The sequence below is a fragment of the Lampetra fluviatilis genome, chromosome 1 (genome assembly GCF_964198595.1).
Source record: "Lampetra fluviatilis chromosome 1, kcLamFluv1.1, whole genome shotgun sequence".
Lineage (NCBI taxonomy): Eukaryota > Metazoa > Chordata > Hyperoartia > Petromyzontiformes > Petromyzontidae > Lampetra > Lampetra fluviatilis.
Window position 1 is genome coordinate 621,940 of NC_136275.1, and position 20,284 is coordinate 642,223.

General features: G+C 52.0%; 1 protein-coding gene across 3 annotated transcripts; it reads right to left on the reverse strand.

The window, feature by feature from the left end:
* Positions 1-138: 138 nt before the first annotated feature.
* CAPN7 (calpain 7) lies at positions 139-18,936 on the reverse strand. Of its 3 annotated transcripts, XM_078874719.1 has the most exons (21): positions 18,419-18,936; positions 16,811-16,919; positions 15,794-15,957; positions 13,770-13,837; positions 12,836-13,090; positions 12,651-12,737; positions 12,311-12,437; positions 10,877-10,962; positions 9,331-9,424; positions 9,008-9,154; positions 8,370-8,476; positions 7,909-8,029; positions 7,591-7,735; positions 6,787-6,886; positions 6,186-6,324; positions 5,934-6,009; positions 5,496-5,641; positions 4,095-4,157; positions 3,259-3,389; positions 2,061-2,150; positions 139-1,891 (listed from the first exon to the last, which is right to left on the reverse strand). In XM_078874719.1, the coding sequence occupies exons 1-21, from the start codon at positions 18,518-18,520 to the stop codon at positions 1,744-1,746; spliced, it is 2,505 nt and encodes an 834-aa protein (XP_078730845.1). In that variant the 5' UTR covers positions 18,521-18,936; the 3' UTR covers positions 139-1,743. The 3 variants fall into 3 exon arrangements, with proteins under 3 accessions (XP_078730845.1, XP_078730917.1, XP_078730981.1); XM_078874791.1 differs by lacking the exons at positions 13,770-13,837; positions 18,419-18,936 and having other exon boundaries at positions 16,811-16,916; XM_078874855.1 differs by lacking the exons at positions 13,770-13,837; positions 18,419-18,936 and having other exon boundaries at positions 15,794-15,952; positions 16,811-16,890.
* Positions 18,937-20,284: the final 1,348 nt, after the last annotated feature.

Consider the following 20,284-nt stretch of genomic DNA (forward strand, 5'->3'; position numbering starts at 1 on the left):
TAGTGACCATAGAGAGAGGAAGAAAAAACCGGTTACGAGTTCTCACGGGTTGCGATGGGACGTCGGAATAAATAAACATCCACATTTCCAAGTTAATAATTTTTTTCATTTGACCAAATAAAGGAACGACAATGTTAATATTCGAAAGCAATGTTTATTAAATAGGAAAATAATGAATAACTATTAATAAAGGAGCAAAAATCAACTGGCTTCGGTTGTTCACCACGTATCCCCGCAAGCCGACAATACACGTCAACCCTCAACCACTCTGTGGTCGAGGACTTTCCACAAAGCATCTCATGCCGCACGGCATCAGATTTAAAGTCGCGTCCAGACAAAATATCAATTGTAACATTTATATCGTGGATAAGATCTACACAATGGAACACAATTAATGTTTCTACTTTATGTTTTTGGTTCACCAACCGACCCCATCGAATAATAAATCATTTCCATCATGGCAAAATATACCTCTTCAGTTGAAATTGCATACGGTAATATCTAAACAGAACCTTTCCCCGTTTAGTAAACATTACACATTACACTCATCTCGGGTTTCCCAAATATTTTTGACATGGCGATACCTCAGACCTATATTTTGGCATCACTATGTCGTGGGCACGGCCACCTCGTCCAGCACGTCAGGGCAACGTGGAAGAGTAGACCAAATACACTACCTCCTCGAGCGCGAGGCCCTTCTGCCAGCAGTCGCTTGGGGAAGCAACTGCAGGGCCACACCTTTAACCCTTGTTGTTTATGTCATCTGGCGACCCCGAACTCGAGCGTAGGAGGGTACAAGCCAGGGGCCAGGCCCTGCGTGCGGCGTTGCACAAGGGCGCGGATCGCTACTTACATATTTAACCGCAAGCTCCTAACGCGACCCCCGTCTGGGGCTTACAACCCAGCGCTTGGGGAAATTCTGTACTATGCAGACAATTGCATAAACCGGTATTCAAAGGCAACAGTATTTTAACAGAATAAAAGTGCTTTAAATTACTTTCACTTAATGCTAGCTTTACAAAAAGAGATTGTAACTTTTGCGGTATGAAACATGCGTTGGGCTAGAACAAATATGTTCACATGATTAAGTTAAAATGTAAACTAAATTCACTTTTAATCCTTGTTAATGATTTGGGTAATAAATGCAGAGTAGAAAAATGTAGATTAAGTACACGATTTCCGAGAACCGCGATGCCATGTAAAACGGAGGCCAATTCGTTTGTGCCGAATCACTCATCTGCTACGCACAACTCAGCTTCTCACTGCAGCAGCCACTGCCACCAACCGATTTGCACCGCCCACCGTCGCCGTTCATGCGAGCGACACATCCGGCAAGGTGCACAGAGCATGCAGAGTGGCTGAGAACACAATGTCAAGGTTCAAGGCAACCTATCATTCGACTACGTTTAGTTCACAATAAGATTGAGCAACGCAAGACTATGTTGTCACTCGTCTCAAAATGTCTCCTGGTGTTTTGGTACAAGATATTTAATCACTGCCACACCAGTCATTTCTGTAGGGGATTAAAAGCCAGCCAGAGGACTGGTGGTCAGCATAGGTGAGCATTAAACCGATGTGTGTCTCACCCAGGCTGTAAGTAAATGTCAGGATGTTTTGACGAGTGTCTTCGAAACACCGCCGCCAACGATCGTTGGGCAACAAGAGCGTGTAATTCCCGCCGCTCAGGTTTTCCCGATGTGCCGAATGATTGCTGCAATGGGTGGCGTGAAGACGACGGCCGCGTTATCCCTGCAGTTTCGAGACTTTGATGGCTGCGGCCGTGTGTATGTCCAGGAAGAACGGGCCCTCCTGGCCAGGCAGGAAGGTGGTCGGGATGAGGTTGTAGATCCCAGCTGGCAGCGACTCCAATTCCAGGTAACAAAATCCGCTCCTGGGGAGAGAGCGACGAAGGTTCCGTCACACAGCGACTCGTAAATTCATTTGAATGAGAGGTAAAATAAGAGATTCTCACGTGCACGATTTGATGCACGTGATCCTAAGAATACATTTTAATCGGTGGAATGAGTGCATCGCTACAGCATCGTGGGGGAGTTCCTTGCCTGTAATCTCCAGAGCCTTTCCTTGAGAACGCAGCTCCCGAGTCCCCCTCGGTGCTGACCACCACGAGCTCAAACCCCACGCTGTACTGCCTGCAACGGCAACGCCGCGCGTCACTTGTGGGAAGAAACAGCATTGCGCAGATTGCACGAGACACGGGATATGTAACGGGACATCTCTTTCTAAATGTACTTATTCTGTCACTGTTTACCGCTGCAGAGTTTGCATGCAACACCGGAATGTCTTGCAGTGTGTCAAGTCTGCGGCTGACCCCACTGACACAACAGGAGAGGAGCAACCTGGGGGGTAGGCACACACGTACTTGTACACACATCGTACACACACACACACGCCACGCGCACAAGCACCGTGTGCACCCACTACGTGCAGACACCACACACACATCAGCGCCAGAGCGCAGGTGGGACAGTGCTTGCGATGCCAGTGGCCTCCCAAGCAGGCCTTCAGGCGACGCACCCTGCAGCAGAGAGTCAAACCGAACCAAAAAACCAGAACTGGAAAGCAGCGTTAACCGCTTATTCTCGTGAACCGAAAAGCAAACACCGAACCCCGATAAAATGCCTCGCTTTGGAAACAAAACCAAGAAAAAGGGATTCAGGAACCGGTTTCAACCGTTTCAAAATATGAACGTCCCACTCCGTAGATGGGGTGTTAAAAGTGAAACAGGCCACAATCGCTCACTCTATGTTGCTGTTATTACCGATGATGCCAGCTACTTGTGCACTGAGCACGAGGTGGGAGAGACGGCAACACTGACCGGGGTTCGGGCAGCGATGTTCACAGAGACTCGCACAGACAGGCGGCAGGAATAGAGTTGACAATTTTGCAACTGGATACATTTCTCTGCAGTTAAGAGGACATTTTAATTTTAAGAGGTTAACTATAGTGTTATCGAAAACAATTATTGAACCAATATGCTATATCTTTACAGGTTTAAACTGGTTTGTAGCAAACGGTTAACTGGAAGTGAACTTTCAGGGATTGACTCGTAACCGGTCCAAGTTTTGGGTTAACGATAAACCGTCTACACCCGAAAATCAATCGATGCGACTCCCCGCGCACTTCAGTAGCATGACCGTTGCGATAACACGACGGCACCTGGACACGCTGCTGAATGGTGTGAATGTGACCTGTCCTGTCGGCATGCATAGCGTGGAGTGGGAACAAGGGACTACAAACTTGGGTCCTCGAATCTCCACGAGCAGTGGGCCCTTCTTGTCCACGCGCAGCTGGTACATGGGGTTACTCTTGTACGTGTCCCGATAGTTGGAGCAGCCGCCCGCCGAACTTCCCTCCCATTTCCCGGTTATCTACAAACACAAAATCACGATCCGCTTCTTCACATCGGCACCGCTTCCACTGAACGCGTCCGGGAGGGGGCGGCTGCTGTGGGAGTGACGATCACCACCAGGGTGGTGACGTGGTCTCGGCGGCGGTGGTAGATGGGTTCGCGGTTCGAAACCGGCGACTGCCCCCGTTACCGTCGGTGTATTGACCGTAAAAACACGTGCCGCTCGCTTCACAGTGGACGTTAAAGGTCTCGTGTATGTATCTACGTGTGTATGTTGAACTTCTTTCACATCGTACGTAGCCAACCGTGCAAATCGGAGGTGCAAAACGTCACCGACTCGAGTACGCCATCTGTGTGGCTGCTTCATGGTTCAATTTTGCCAATTGTGAAAAATTACACCGCAAATTATTTTAATTTGAATCTACATAGCAATCATCGCCCAACCCTCCTGGGCAAACCTGGCAGGACCCTCCTGAAGAATCATAAGGCTCATCAAGGCTTTCCTGGGTAAAATATATGGAATAAAGAAAGAAGCAATAATGCTGTGTGTGCACTTTAGTTGGCTTCCTCCAGCGAGGGGGGCAAGGGATCTGGGCTGAAAACGTCATCTCGAGGAGGTGGGCATGACTGCTGCCCCATCGTGCGACTCGCTGCTGAACAGGTGGCCAAACATTCAATGTGCACGGTCAGACAAATGAAAGAGACAGTGTGCGTAGATACATACCCGTTGATGTTTAGTGAATGGAAAAGGAATCTCCAAAAGGTTGAACTTGCCAGAGCCATACACCTGCAATGAAGAGATTGCAAATGCAGCCAATGAACATCAGGGGATGAACACTCGCGGGATTTACGGTCGAGAGCAAGGGCTCAAAGTCTACTTTTAATAGCGCACAGAGACGGACAGGCATTTACGAGCTGCCCGTAATAGACGTGGCCAATCTATCAATTTAATTTCCAAACACTTTAAAGTAAATTTACATTAAATTAGCTGACCACATCTGGTTCGGTCAGAATTTAAAATCCACGCGAGCACAATTCTGATAATCAGATCATCGTGAGCGAGGAATCTATTTAGCCCACCGCGTATTAAAGCAGCCGAGACAAATTCTATTGCACAGCTGAGCCAAATATATCAAAGACAGTGCAGCCTCAACATTGGGTCACACATTAATTAAATTTGCATTTCAAACATGTTTTACTTTTGAATGTAAAACACACACTTCATGAAATAAGCCACCCATTAAACATAATTCGGGTAAATTACCACCAATGCATTTTAGTTAATCAGATCCATGGAATGACCACTAATTTACAAATGGCAGATTTTAACGTTGCGAAACTTCCAGTGACAGAATGAATGAACTCGAATTGAAATTGCGCTCCATCACGTAACAAAACGTCTCACAGTGCACAACCTGCCCCCTATCGGCAGCTGTCCCTGTGCGGCACAAGGTCAGAGCGCCTGGCTCAAGGTCAGAGCACCTGGCTCAAGGTCAGAGCACCTGGCTCAGGGTCAGAGCGCCTGGCTCAGGGTCAGAGCGCCTGGCTCAAGGTCAGAGCACCTGGCTCAGGGTCAGAGCGCCTGGCTCAAGGTCAGAGCGCCTGGCTCAGGGTCAGAGCGCCTGGCTCAAGGTCAGAGCACCTGGCTCAAGGTCAGAGCGCCTGGCTCAAGGTCAGAGCACCTGGCTCAGGGTCAGAGCGCCTGGCTCAAGGTCAGAGCGCCTGGCTCAGGGTCAGAGCGCCTGGCTCAAGGTCAGAGCACCTGGCTCAGGGTCAGAGCGCCTGGCTCAAGGTCAGAGCGCCTGGCTCAGGGTCAGAGCGCCTGGCTCAAGGTCAGAGCGCCTGGCTCGGCGGTGGACCTTGGTCTGCCAGGAGCAAGGACAAAATTGCCATGCAAGTAATTGGTGGGTAACTTTTAAATATTTAGTTTTACAAATTAGAACCAAGATTGGCATTGTACGTTTTTGTGTTAGCTATGGTGTGGAAACAAAGAGAGCCTGGAGGAAACCCGTGCAGAACAGGCGGAGAACACAACCTCCACACAGAGAGTCGGGAATCAAACCCAGGTCCTTCTTGCCATGAGACGCGAGTGGGGTGCGATACGACGCGGGTGCGGTGCCCTCACCCGCAGCGTGTACTGGATGGTGTTGTGCTTCTCGTACTGCGACACCACGAGCGTGTACACCGTCTTGCCCGGGTCCTTGACGGTCAGCTTGGTCAGGTAGTGGGGGCTGTTAATGCGGATGCCGTCGATGTACGGCGCTGGGTCACCTGTCAAGAGTCAAAACGGCAGCGGGTTGTGAGGATACCTATGTACGCACGAAGCACAAACACGTGGGCAATTACGATGACTAACACACGGGCCAATGTATTACTTTGGGAAACAGGGCCGATGCTTACTGTGCGTCTCGGTAGAGTGGACAGAAACACGACAACCGCGTCGTGGGGAGTTGGGAGGGGATAAGCCTTCTAAGACCTTTCCAAGATAAGGCTTGCGATAAGACAGAAGGCAGCAGGTATGCCGAGGTCCAGTGTGGGTTGTTCCAGGATGGGGTCTACTCACTGGGGTAGTAGATCTTTTTGCCGTTGGTCTTGTAAACCAGGAGCGTGAAAAACACCTTGTTCTCCGCAAAGTCGTCCTGCAAAAGGACAGCGGAGGACAGCGCGAGAGACGGGCTGCACTGAGAACCCCGCGGGCGTGCGAACGCGGCCTGACCCGACGATAAAAGCCTTCGCGAGCCTCCCGAGCCTCCGTGGCAAGCGCGGCAAGCTGGGGACCGCCGCGACGGGAGCTGCCCCCCCCCACCCGCCTCACCTTGTCGGTGATGTGCCGGGTGAGCAGCACCCACACTGCCGCAGCCCCTCCCTGGGGACACTGCACCTCCAGGCGGTACTGGGGGTTGTTGCCCAGGCTGTACGCGTCTCGCACGGGGCCCTTTTCCGAGCTCCACTGGCTGGAGGCACACGGGGGGCGAGGGGCAACTTTAGATGCAAAGCGGACGGTGGGCTGGGCTGTGCTGCATCTTCAGCATTTCTTCTCTCCAGTTCTTCCGCAGTTGAACTTTGGCGAGCACAAAGATATCCAGCAGGAGCGACTGCTCTGCCAATTGAATGACTGATGCTTCTACAAATTCAATTATAAAATAAGCGACCACGGGCTCTGCTCATGCCGACAGGATTTATCCCCCCGTTATTTTGTTCAACCACATACACGAGCTACATCTTTCATGTATTGTTGTTTTGAAAGCTATTTATCATTGTTTTTATTTGTTAAAATATTTCTACTGGATGCTCCCTCGAGATGGAACATTTCGTCTGCAAGAGGGTCCAGGCTGTCAATGTGACACACGCCAAGCAAACACACAATGACACCACACATACGAGCGTTTTAAATGTACAACTTGGTGTGTGCCTACCTGTGCAGACAGGTCGTCTCCGGGAAGATGGAAGGGTTCCAGCTGAGGTAGATCACATCGTAAAATGCGCAGGCAGCCTCCCAGTCAATCCAAAACACACCTGCCGTGGCACACGCAAACGGAGCACCATCACGCACGCTCACCGTGCTCACAGTGGAAGGCCACGGTAACCTTGGGTGACCGGCGCAGCCGATAGAATGCCACCAAGGCGGACCGGATTCTGGGAAACAGCCTCTAGGCCAGAGCAGTGATCAAGGAAGAAGCCATAGGCGTCTCTCCAAGCCTCAACAGAAGCTAAATCTGTCGACCCGGCATTCTCCATGTGTGCCATCTCAACAAAGAGGGGGCCTCTCACGCCGCGACAACAGTGAATTGCCTGGCCAGGTTCCAGCGCCAGCACGACATGGACGTGCCAGGCCGTCCAGGAACATCTCCCCAAGCGTGACAAACAAGATGCAAGATGCGACATCGCCGGACACACTACTGTGGCGCGGCAGCACCGTGCCAAACGCGGAGCGGCAACCTTCGTGAAGAGAGCGCTCGCGGACTCGCGCTACGCGCTCCCTGGCTTGTTACGGACTGTATCCATCGCTAAGACAATCGGTGACCCGCACATGTCCAATGTGTACAAGCCACCAGACCGTGAATGGCCTTCACCCGTGCTAACACTCCACCAGTGTTCATACATCAGCATTGTCATCTAAGCGTGTCAGGAATATACAACACCATCTTATCCATGAATTTGGCTTATTGTAGGTTACGGAAGGATTCCATCACAGCGACCTGAAATCCCCATGACCGTACCATCGTCTGTCTTCTGCGCTTTCTTTAGGTCGTAGTTCAAGGCCTTTTGTAGGCCCGGAGTCCAGTTCTTCTCGTCGCGCTCACTGTAGCGGCCCTTCCAGCGCAGGTGACTCCACGGGTTCTTCAGCTGCAGGAACTTCACGCCCTACTCACTCAAACACAAACATCCCCCGTATAGCCTTCGCAGACTTTTGGGGCATGTGTTGTTAGCAAGGCAGGAAAGAGCGCAAGTCACCGAGTAGGATCTTGAAGTTGTTTGGGGATTGCATTGGGAGCCAGTGGCACAATCAGCACACACACAGACAGACACGCATGTACCTGTGCCTCGCGAATGTCCAGCACTGCATATGCATGCGTGGGGACCAAGCCTCTCTGCTCCCCCTCTTCATCCGTCATCACTCCTGTGGCAATGGTGATGAGGACGTCCCCGTGGTGAAACCTACACGACATTCGCAGTTCACAAGCCACGTTCATCTACAGCCAGACAGCCCAGTGTGGCTAAGTGGTGTCAATTGCTCAATAGGCACCTTCAACAAACCGGCACGGCGCTGCATGCATAACTCGAGTTGCTTTTGAATACAATTTACAAAACGGAATTACTGCAAGAAGTGTTTTTTGTCATCGATGCAGAATTATCAGACTCTTAGTTTTCAATTGAAGTGGAGCGCTCAAGCACACAACTGCGATGGGCATATCCACGTTTGGCAGCGCTCCGCTCCGAAAGCAAGCAGAGGCAGCGGTGAGCAAACGGCGCGCTGTGCCGAGACCGCAGGCCGCACCGCTGATGGAGCATGTTGAAGGTGGCCTCCTTGTTGAAGAGCTGGTGCTCCGAGTGCATGGAGATGCGCTCCGGAATCCAGCCGGTCAGCGCATGCAGGTCGATGTTCTGTACAGGCGCACACAACGCCAACGTATTTTAATCCGACTGCGCATGAAACGCTGCGCATTGTAACGCGTTGCGCGGCATCTGCAGGTGAAGCGATCCCCCGCCCGAGTCCCAGTTGTCACCGTGGCCAAAGCCGCCGATGCCGCCACCCACCGCACCACCAACGCACGCTCCCCTCCACCAGATGGCGCAGCTGCTGCTACTGCTGCTGCTGCACAATAAACACGCAGCCACCTCCAAGACATCATCCCTCCATCTGCTCCGAGGTCACCGTGGGGACCACTTCAGTGCCCGTGTCAGCAATCGGGCCTCCCCTCTCCCCATCCCGCTCACGCATCCCACCCCCCAGCACAGACGTTTGTTCTACATCTATATATAATTACACAAATGTGATAAAGAAGAACATTTGAAGGAAACAGATGGTTTTAATGCCAATTATAAAGATTTAGGCAACGAAGACTCGGACACCGCACCTCCGATTAGCACGTTTGGCTACGTACGGTGCGAAAGAAGTTCAACATGCATACTCACAGAATTGGAACCAGGGAAGTCGTAGCCTCCCATCACCTTCATATAGGCCTTCTCAATGAGCGAGACCCACAGCTCGTTGTGGTTGGTGGAGTAGGAGCACAGGAGCTCCCCGCGGTGATCCACCGGCAAGTAGTCGTCAATGATGACCTACACCAACACACACACACAATCTGAATCTTCATTTATCCTGGAGGAATCCGATGAGCTACAAAGCTCTTTGTCACAGATGTCCAGGTGCTTCACGGAGGTTTCAAAACATCCGACGTGCGAGTCTGTTGCGCAGGGATTTTTTGAAAGAAACGTGACGGAACCGGAGCTCGTACCTTCCTGGCGACGCCGTTAATGTGCAGCTTGACCATGTACTTGCCGCAGGGATTGTACTCGGGCTCTCCTCGCTTGTTTTGGGGGAAGATGATGCTGTTCCAAGATAATCGGCAAAACAATCGGCACGCGCACATTGACGCAAATACAAGCCACATTTTACGTTCGTCAAACTTGTTTGTGGCACAATTCACAAGAGTGTGAAAGTGGACAGCTAAAATTCCAGGGCGGTGACACGGCCCAGCGCTAACGCCTTTTGTTGCAGAGCATTGCGGTTCTAATACGGGAGCTTACCCTGATTAATACTGCAGGTGTGTGTATGTATATATATATGATGAACAAGTATCCCTCACATTCTGTGTCTCCCAAACACGCATGAAGCCAAAAATTATTCTCTTGCCGAGGACATACACAGAAAAATGTCGCCATTCCCAATTCACAATATTTTTTCGAGAAGTAACATCCAATACAGACCATTGGGAGCCAATTTGATGTGGAAGAGTGACCCGCATTTTATTGGTAGAATTTTACGGAATACGGTTCCCCATTGATTTACATCGAGAAGCGATTTCTAGGCATGACGTCATCGACCCTTGAGCAGCACCTATGGCTTCCACACGGTGACATCACCCCAGAGCTGGGGGACGACGTGATGACGTCATCACACTTAGCGCCGACTCCTCACACAACGCAGGATGACGTCACCCGCATCCCACAGCATGGAGCCGGGTTTGCGCAGCGAAATGAGAAAAATTACTCGCAAATTTATTCGGGAAACGGATAGAAATGAATCGTCGCCCCCTACTGCAAAATCTTAGCAGTCTTGGTACTCAGTGAAGCTTTCTTAGGAAAACAAGTGCAATAATAACGACTTTAAGAGCTCTATATTCTGATTTGGGGAATATAAACGTACATCTTATTCATCATCAATAATCCAGAATGAACAACTTTTCAAGTATGGTTTTGAAGAATTTTGGCCCAAAAGGGTTTCACTCATCACTGAGATCAGCAGCATCCAGCCCTAGCACGTGCACATTTATACGAAGGTAATAACACACCTACATGGGAGGAAATGACAAATCGGCTGTTTGTAAAGGCTGCAGTCTTACAGGAGGACTTAGGACAAGGTCCTTGATATCCCTGCATCCCTTGCGAGCCGCGGTTCAGTGCGGTGTGCAAGTCCAATCTGAACGACGGAGTGCCGAGCGACCCAAGGGCGTCAAGGTCGCCACCTGCTGGCTTGCCAGGACACGGCAGCACAGCGAGTGTGCTCATTCCTACCCCCGAGGGCACTCCAGTTCCCACCGACATGTGTAAACGCTCATTCATGGAGTTGGCCAATCATCCCAATACAGGACCACAGAATTCGGGCATTTGTTGGCACAGGTTCTGGTCGCCTTCCCGTTTGTGGTCTCCCCACGCCTCGGTGCGGAACAGCTGTGCGCGTTACAGAATCCACGGCGGTTTGCGATGCCATTCGCACGAATGGTGCGATACGGAAACCACCCCAAAAAAACATTGTGATCATTAACCGAGTGCCACTTTCACCTGGTTATCAGCTGCTTCTTGTAGCGGCGCTCGTAGGCTGCGCTGATGGCCAGAGACGCCACGAAGGAGCAGTCTGACACCACCGTCTGTCGGAGCGCGCGCGCACGCAGACGTGTAATACCATCACGATGTCGACCACACAGTGCACACAATGAGCTCGTGCCACGGATCGTACATTCATGTTCACCAGACCTGTGTGTGTGCAGTATCTAGAGCCATCGTTAGCATATTATAGTTTTTTTAAAAATAACAAATGAATGCGGAAACTAATAAGTTGTGCTTTGATACTAGTAGCCGTATGAGGGCCCATCACGTGCAACATCTAACCAGCACTGGCATGAAGAATATAATGTCAGCGGATAATGCCTCCTTCATTTATCTGTCTCTACACATAAAAGTGAACGTATTTTTCATGCAGCTCATGTCCCCACAGCCTTCGAGGAGTGCCGTAATTTCAGAAAATTGTTGAAAACTGACATTTATTGCAAAATAGATTTAACATGAGTAAAGCAGCACCTGCTAGCATATCATCAATCATAATGAGCACAGCAGAGATATAAGCAGAGAACACATTCCACAAGCCATCTGCAAGTCATTTAGGAAACATGCTACTTCATAACTATATAGCCGTTGAAGACACTGATTAGACTTGACAGATTAACCAGCCATCGAACAGGTGATGTGACGACTGCAAAACAATAACGCTGCCAGTTTTCTTGGAGGCTCAATCGTACCACATGGCAGCCACTTCTCCCATCAGCCCCATCCATTTTTACAAATCCACACCCACCCAATCACGAGCCCCGCCCAGCGGATGGGGCGCCCAGACTGATGCTGGTCCCGCCCACTGCTTCTAGAGACTGCCCACAACACAGGTAGCCCCACCCACCTGTCTTAGGCCCACCCACTACAAGTAGCCCCGCCCACCTGTCTTAGGCCCACCCACTACACAGGTAGCCCCGCCCAACTCTCTTAGCCCCACCCACCTGTCACAGGCCCACCCACTACAGGTAGCCCCGCCCACCTGTCTTAGGCCCACCCACTACATGGGCAGCCCCGCACATTCTTAGGCCCACCCACTACAGGTAGCCCCGCCCACATCTCTTAGGCCCACCCACTATAGGTAGCCCCGCCCACATAACTTAGGCCCACCCACTACAGGCAGCCCTGTCCACCTCGCCTAGGCCCACCCACTACACAGGTAGCCCCACCCACCTCGCTTAGGCCCACCCACTACACAGGTAGGCCCACCCACTACACAGGTGGCCCCACCCACCTCGCTTAGGCCCACCCACTACAGGTAGCCCCACCCACCTGTCTTAGGCCCACCCACTACAGGTAGCCCCGCCCACCATTATCAGTACAGGAAGCCATAAAATATTAAAATGGGGACTGTTTGGTGGCCTGATAACGAGGACCAGAGTCAAGCAGTACCTGCTTGATGCTGAAGCTTGAGATGGCGTAGATAACAGTGGGGTTGGTGCAGATATCTGATGGCCGCACCCATCGAGCAAACCTGTCCTTCTGCTTGGGAGCCAGTGCCAGCTTCCCGTGCTCATCACTGGGCAACAGCAGACAAGACGCAAAGCATTTGCAACTAGTTAGAGAAAACACAAGTGACGTATTCCACTTAATAGCTCACGTGCCACATACTGATTAAGAAGGAAACACGCTGATATCCAAAAAAACAAGGGCGATTATTAGCTTGAGACAAACAGAAAATGGCTTCACCGTTGCTTGGTTGCGTGTGGACAGAAATCAAAGGAACACCGACCTGAACGGTATCGGGAACGCAAAACGTTCCTTGAGATCCAATTCCAAGAAAGGCACGTACTTCAAGCCGTTGATGAGCGAAGTTGTCCTGCAAGAGAAAACACACGGATGCCCCGGCTGCACGCCGCTCCTCCACCGTGCAGCGCGAAAAAACGAATCTGCGACGTAAGAGTACCCAGAATTCACCTGAGCACCGTGATCTCCTCGTCCCTGTACGACTCGGTCGCCGACGGCGGCGGGCCATGTGGCTTTGAGGGACCCCCAGGCCCCCGGCCGCCTCCGGGCCTCCCGGGACCCGCGGGCCCCCGGCCGCCCCCCTCATTGTTGAAGTCAAAGCCCAGGGGGGGCACCCGGCGGACGGGCTGCGAGGGGTACCGCTGCGCCCCGTCGCTCTCCGAGTGCACGGCCGCCACGTTCGAAGCGCCCTTGAGCTTCTCCGCCCTGAGCGCAAACAGCGGCCGGGCCGGTGGTGGTGCGGAGGTCAGCGCGACTGTGACTCGCACATTCCCTGATAAGTTCAACCAAAACCTTTAAATAGCCGGGCGGTGGTGGCGTACTCCTATTATCCAGCACTGTGCAAGTGAGGGTTGGTGGATCACACATGAAGGTGTGTTGAACTTATTTCGCACCGTACGTAGCCAACCGTGCTAATCGGAGATTCGGGTGTATTGCCTTCTCCTGGCGAGCCAAGCGACGGAACCCTTGACACCCACGGGAGTTTTACAACGTTCGCGTGATCCTCCAACCCTGGATGCCTCCGCAGAGTACTCGATTAGAGGCGTGTGCGCCACCACGAAATTACTAGGACTGGAAATCTTCCAACACCCACGATCAATAGCCACCTGCATGCATATCACGTGGAAAGGGGTGACTCATGGAGTTCTTGGCATTCAGGCTTGCTTATTTTCAGCAGCGGCAAGTAAAACAATAACTTAAAACTCTTGTGCCAAACAAGCACAGCTGATATGCAGGAGTGTGAACTCGTGCACAATCGGGATCGGCCCTCCTGCGTGCATTAATGAGTCACGAAGCATGCAGAGCTACATAGAGAACTTTTATCACAAAAGCAGAGACTGAATGGCAACAAGCATTCCTTTGCGACCGAGTGGCACCGGCATACCTCTCTTCAGCCTGTTCGGCTAGCTTGTTCAGTTTACTCTGTAGATCTTTATCTGCGGTGGCATTTTTCTAAAAAAAGAAAAGTCGCATTTCACAATTACAAACACTTCACTGGGTTTCAAATGCTATACTCTATACGTATGACTTCCAGCACAAGAGAAAATAGCCATTGAACAGTATTGACTAGTGACAATTTAGCATTGCATTAAACAACCGATCAAATATTGCTTGGTTTAAATGGCTTTAAAGACCATGATCCACGAGGACACTTTTATGGAATTTTTTGCCAGCAACAGTCACCAACAAAAGTGACTCTGGCAACTGGGTGGGTAATGGAATCGAGTGACAGTTCTCTAAAATCAAAGAAGTGTTGGCTTAGCAATGATGGTCTACAAACTGAATTCATCTGTTGATTCAATATCTCAGAGGCACACTATGCCCATCATGGCCCACCTCACCATCACAGCATCTCACCACACAATCTCAACACCCCGCCACACCCTCACACATCTCACCACACCATCTCACCACACAGCCTCAACACCCCACCTCACCACACACATCTCACCGCACCATCTCACCACAGTCTCAACACCCCACCTCACCCTCACAGCATCTCACCACACCATCTCACCAGTCTCAACACTGATGTTGGTTATGAGCAGGAATCGAACTCAGTTCGCCAGGTTCGTAGTGCAACAGCATAACAGTCACGCTACCGCTCTCCACGCACACACAGACACGATGGGTTTCAGCCCTGAACTTTAGCCAGCCACAAGCAGATCCCCGAGGGCTCCGTGTTGATTTTATTTTTCTCCCCAAGAACGTTCCTACGTGGCTTCGGTTCTCAGTACATGGGGAAGTTGGCTCTCCAAGAAGAGGGAGCGACAACACTCTGGCAATGGGATCTGATGCAGGGAGGGTGAGGATTATGATAATAAATATCAAGGCCTAGCGCAAATTAAGTTCCAGGAGCGATATCCCTTCATTCAGTCGGTAAAGGTGTCGTAAGGATTTTACGCGTAAAAAACGGAACATTGAAAAAGTATCGGCGCCCATAGCTGATTGAGCCTCTGCTAGAAGGGAGAGGCAGGGCGAAGAGAGAGCGAGGGGCTTTGCAGGGCTCCGATGACCGAGAAGGACATCATCATCATCACCACGCCGGAGAGGAAGGTGGGGCACAAGAGAGAGCAACTCAGACTTGCCCTCTGACTTCGCGATTTCGAGGTCCCTGCATTGTTCTCTCTCCACCCGCCTCCAAAGTCTGTGCCCCATCTCGACAATGTAGGCTCGCGATCCGCACAGTGTAGGAACTTTGTTGTTCCGGCCGATATAACACATTTTTAAGAATTCATGTGCGTTACATAATGCATGGGGGCCTATCCCATTGTTTAGGTTCTGTAGCAAGTGTGTGGAAGGGAACAAGTCCCATTTCACAAAATTTAGGAGATTAGCAAGGTTGGCCATTGTCTTTGGATTAGTTGTTCATAGACGGCCAGAGGCACAGTGGCTCCGCAAGGTGAATACATTGGGGCAAACAGGAAAACCAGTCTGGGTATAAAGGGGTTACGTATGATTTCTAAGGATTTAAGAGGCACAAGTAGCAGCTAGGTGGGGAGTGGATGTCATTGCGACGGATGGCAAAAGCCCCTCGAGAGAACAAACACCCTCAGCTCTGAATCCAGTCACCCAGAACAGGACACAGAATCCCCGTGAATCGGATTATCCGCGTAAAGCAGGAGGGCACCAAGGAGTGTGATGCCCCCTCCCGCAGTGGAGTGATTGGAAGGAGTGATTGGAAGTTGCCATCCAATTTGCCAACGAGGGTGGAGCTGCTTTGGGCAACGACATTATTGTGTTTTTGTTACGACAGGAAACGCTGCGGCAACCGTTGACAATGTCCATAGCCGGCAAAGGTTGCCCTAAAATTGCCCCAGTGGATCGTGGCCTGTACAGTACGAATAATAGTGACGCTGCCGGAGTGGAATGTTCGCAGTGGGCTCAGGTGCAAGGCGCTTCTCTCACCGTGTTGATGCACAGTTCCTTGGTCTTCTTGTAGAGGTCTGCCGCTTCCTCCTCATTGTTCTTCTCCTCCGCTTCGAACGCCTTTTTGCACAGGAAGTACGCTCGCTCCGTCGCCACCTGCTGGGCCGACTTCAGCTGCCCCCTCTGTCCTGAACTGGCCTGGACTGTCACACGACGAGCAACGGGTGACAACGTTATACTGGTAGGAACCTCCTTGTTATACCAGCCCACAGGGGATTATTGTGTCCGTTCGTCGTGCAGGGAGGGGCTGGGTGGGGAGGAGAGGGTGGGGAGGGGCTGGGTGGGGAGGGTGGGGCTGGGTGGGGGGTGGGAGGGGTGGGGAGTGGGAGGGGTGGGGTTGGGTGGGGAGGGGCTGGTCACCCCGTGGTGCCCTTATAAAACTCAACGCTTAACCTACTCACGCCGGCTTGTGCCCGCCCTCACAGTCGGCCATATTTGCGGAATACACCACGCCGCCGTTGACCCTGGCCATTGACTGAGCAACCCAACGTTCCTACCAGCTCACTCCGCAGGAATGTGTAAACCATGTCACTGCCATCGGTGGTCAGTGCTTATGCCCAGCCTATGGGCGATGAAGGGTGTTTATTTTTTAGGTGTATAAGACGTGCAAAATAACATTACACAGAGTGTGCGAGGTATGTTGTGGCAATGGCTGTAAGATCCGGCTGTAAGATCCGGCGGAAGGAATCCGTGGCGAGGTGCGGGGGGGGCCATCAGCGGCGTCGGTTGCGTATTGCATTTTCGTGATTTTTAAAAAGTGAACAAACCATTCCTCATCTTGCCTTTCACATTTTAACACTATCCCGCCTCTCGACAACGTACGGCAATGTTTCAACGTGATATGTACAGTACCGTTGCCGTGTTGACACAGAAAATACAATGGCAACATGCTTCATTGCCATAATAAGCAGGAGCGTCGATCGATGAGCCTCTTGACCACAGGCCTGCTGTGGTTCACGAGTGCCCCTGGGGTCACATCAGCGAGGAGCTACTCACCCGTGGCCTGCAGCACTTCAACGCGGTCGAGGTACTCGTGCGCCTTCTCGGCCAAGCGCTCTGCCCGCGAGCCAGCCTGCAGGGCGTACAGCAGGGCCTGGGCAGCCTCCTGCCACACAACAACAACACACACACACACGTGTCATGTACAACACACGAGCAGCACCACGTATGCTCGCGCACACACGTGTCATGTACAACATACGAGCAGCCACACGTGTGCACGCGCACACACGTGTCATGTACAACACACGAGGAGCACCACGTGTGTCATGTACACAGTTCGAGTGCTTGATTATTTATGCCAAGCTCGGAAAACGATGAACGAGCTGACAGATACCAAAGGTGTACCGTGCTGTTCCCAGAGCGGGCCGATGACTTGGACGAAGCCTCTAAGGCCTACTCGTCCATGTGTTCTTGCGATGATTGTGGTTTTATGTGTCAACAAATAAGCGAGTCTTTAATGGAGCAACTGGTGAACCTGAAACTAAACTTTGTTTTGCCCGTACCAGGTAAGGCCCACAGAGCTATGAAGCTCTTTATCAGAAGGGACCTGGCACAACGAGAAGCGGCGTATCACGTGGACATCTGTAGCAGCCAAATACTCCAAGTATACAGCAGCAGGCGTCAGGGATCGGGATTGAACCCACGACCACCTGCATACCAGGCGAGGTCGTTAACATCTCGTAAACACCGCCGACTGGATGCACCGAGCAGGTGCACCCACGCCGGTCTGGGATGATGACGAAGACAGTTTCATCTTATCGCTAAGTTGGAGAACAATTCATTCTAGTGTGTAGTGGTGGTGCTGTGTGTAGTGGTGGTGGTAGTGGTGTGTGTAGTGGTGGTGGTAGTAGTGCTGTGTGTAGTGGTGGTGGTAATGAGGCTGTGTGTAGTGGTGGTGGTGATGGGGCTGTGTGTAGTGGTGGTGGTGGTGCTGTGTGTAGTAGTGGTGGTAGTGGTGCTGTGTAGTGGTGGTGGTAGTGGTGTGTGTAGTGGTGTGTGTAGTGGTGGTGCTGTGTAGTAGTGGTGATGGTGGTGGTGATGGTGCTGTGTGTAGTGGTGGTGGTGCTGTGTGTAGTAGTGGTGGTAATGGGGCTGTGTGTGGTGGTGGTAATGGGGCTGTGTGTAGTGGTGGTGATGTGCTGTGTGTAGTAGTGGTGGTGGTAGTGGTGGTGGTGCTGTGTGTAGTGGTGGTGGTGCTGTGTGTAGTAGTGGTGGTGGTAATGAGGCTGTGTGTAGTGGTGGTGGTGATGGGGCTGTGTGTAGTGGTGGTGATGGGGCTATGTGTCGTGGTGGTGGTGATGGGGCTGTGTGTAGTGGTGGTGCTGTGTGTAGTGGTGGTGGTGGTGCTGTGTGTAGTGGTGGTGGTAGTGGTGCTGTGTGGAGTGGTAGTAGTGGTGGTAGTGGTGGTGGTAGTAGTTGTGGTGGTGCTGTGTGTAGTGGTGGTGGTTGTAGTAGTGGTAGTAGTGGTCGTGGTGCTGTGTGGAGTGGTAGTCGTGGTGTTAGTGGTAGTAGTAGTTGTGGTAGTGCTGTGTGTAGTAGTAGTGGTGTTAGTGGTGGTGTTAGTGGGTGAACGTGGCCGCGTGGCGCCGCCGCCGCCGCCACCTTGTAGAAGAAGACGGCCTCCCCGTACTCGCCGCCCTCGTCTCTGACCACGCCGAGGCGCGCGAACTTCACGGCGTCCTGCTCCAGCTTCGTCGCGTCCATTGCGGGGCCGACCGCGCTACCTCCTCAGCATCGACACGTGTCCGCTAAACAACAACAACACCGCCGCCGCCGCTGTAGTTGTTGGTGGTGGTGGCTCCCAGCGGAGGCCGAGCGCCACTGGCTGGGCTCGCGGTCACGTCCGGGGGCCCCGGGGGCGGGCGGCCGCGGCTTCAGTCGATTCCTCGACAAGGCATCGCAGCCCGCGGGTTGCGTCCGGCGAGCGCCGAGTTCAGATTCTCGGACGCCGGCGGAAAAGAGCTTCGTCGCTTTTCGGGTTTTACCTTCCCCACTGACGCTGCGGCGTCAACGTTCTGACGTCATCGCGCAGTGCGTCGTGACGTCACGGATGTTGACCGACGTGAGTTTTTTTTTTGTCGTTACTATAAAGAAAAACATCGTCGTCGACAATTACTTTCGTCTCGTCGGGAGCGTAAACTTTGTTTCAAATTCATTTTAATGTTTTGGTAAAAAAAAATTGTAATGTCATGACGACGTGAGACATTGTCATCGGATCGCGTGGCGCGGTGGCGTCACGCGATTGCGACATCGGTGCGTGGCGCCGTGACGTCACGCGGTTGCGACATCGGTGCGTGGCGCGGTGACGTCACGCGGACCGCGCCCCGTGATTGGTGGCGGGGCGCGTGGCCACTCGGTCGCTGTTGACTCGGAGACAGGTGAGGAGCTCCTCACCGCAAACTTCCACTCCTCACCACAGACTCTACTCACCACTCACAACTCACCACAAACTCTACTCACCACTCACAACTCACCACAAACTCTACTCACCACTCACCACAGACTCTACTCACCACTCACCACAGACTCTACTCACCACAGATTCTACTCACCACTCACCACAAACTCTACTCACCACAGACTCTACTCACCACTCACCACAAACTCTACTCACCACAACCTCTACTCACCACTCACCACAAACTCTACTCACCACTCACCACAAACTCACCACGAACTCTACTCACCACAGACTCTACTCACCACTCACCACAAACTCTACTCACCACAGACTCTACTCACCACTCACCACAGACTCTACTCACCACTCACCACAAACTCTACTCACCACAACCTCTACTCACCACTCACCACAAACTCTACTCACCACTCACCACAAACTCACCACGAACTCTACTCACCACAGACTCTACTCACCACTCACCACAAACTCACCACGAACTCAACTCACCACAGACTCTACTCACCACTCACCACAGACTCTACTCACCACTCACCACGAACTCAACTCACCACAGACTCTACTCACCACTCACCACAAACTCACCACGAACTCTACTCACCACAGACTCTCACTCCTCACCACAGACTCTACTCACCACGGACTCTACTCACCACAGACTCTCACTCCTCACCACAGCCTCTACTCACCACTCATCACTCACTCCCACCACTCACCACAGCCTCTACTCACCGCAGCCTCTACTCACCACAGCCTCTCACTCACAACTTACAGGTTGCTCAGCTGTCGAGCGAGCGGGTCGCAGTGGGGGTTGCACTGCCCGGCAGCGGCATCGTCACATCATTACATCGCTACATTATTACATTATTACAGTCACGCCGACATCACGGCTACAAGAACGGTGTGGTCAGTGTGGCCAGTCAAACACGGCAACAAGCCAAGGGGCTTTGTGTCACTCCGGGCGTTGTCATGACGTTGCCGGCAGATTTATCCCGTTTATTGACTCGGCCCATCATCGCTCTATACGGGGTCGGTAAAATATGTAG

Bases quoted from the DNA above. Each gene is read 5' to 3' on its own strand.
- CAPN7 (XM_078874719.1), bottom strand. From the start codon at position 18,520: ATGGACGCGACGAAGCTGGAGCAGGACGCCGTGAAGTTCGCGCGCCTC. The intron at 15,958-16,810 runs GTGAGTAGCTCC...GTCGTGTGACAG, and splicing joins TGAAGTGCTGCAGGCCACGG to TCCAGGCCAGTTCAGGACAG. The intron at 6,010-6,185 runs GTGAGGCGGGTG...GTCCTTTTGCAG, and splicing joins CCCGGCACATCACCGACAAG to GACGACTTTGCGGAGAACAA.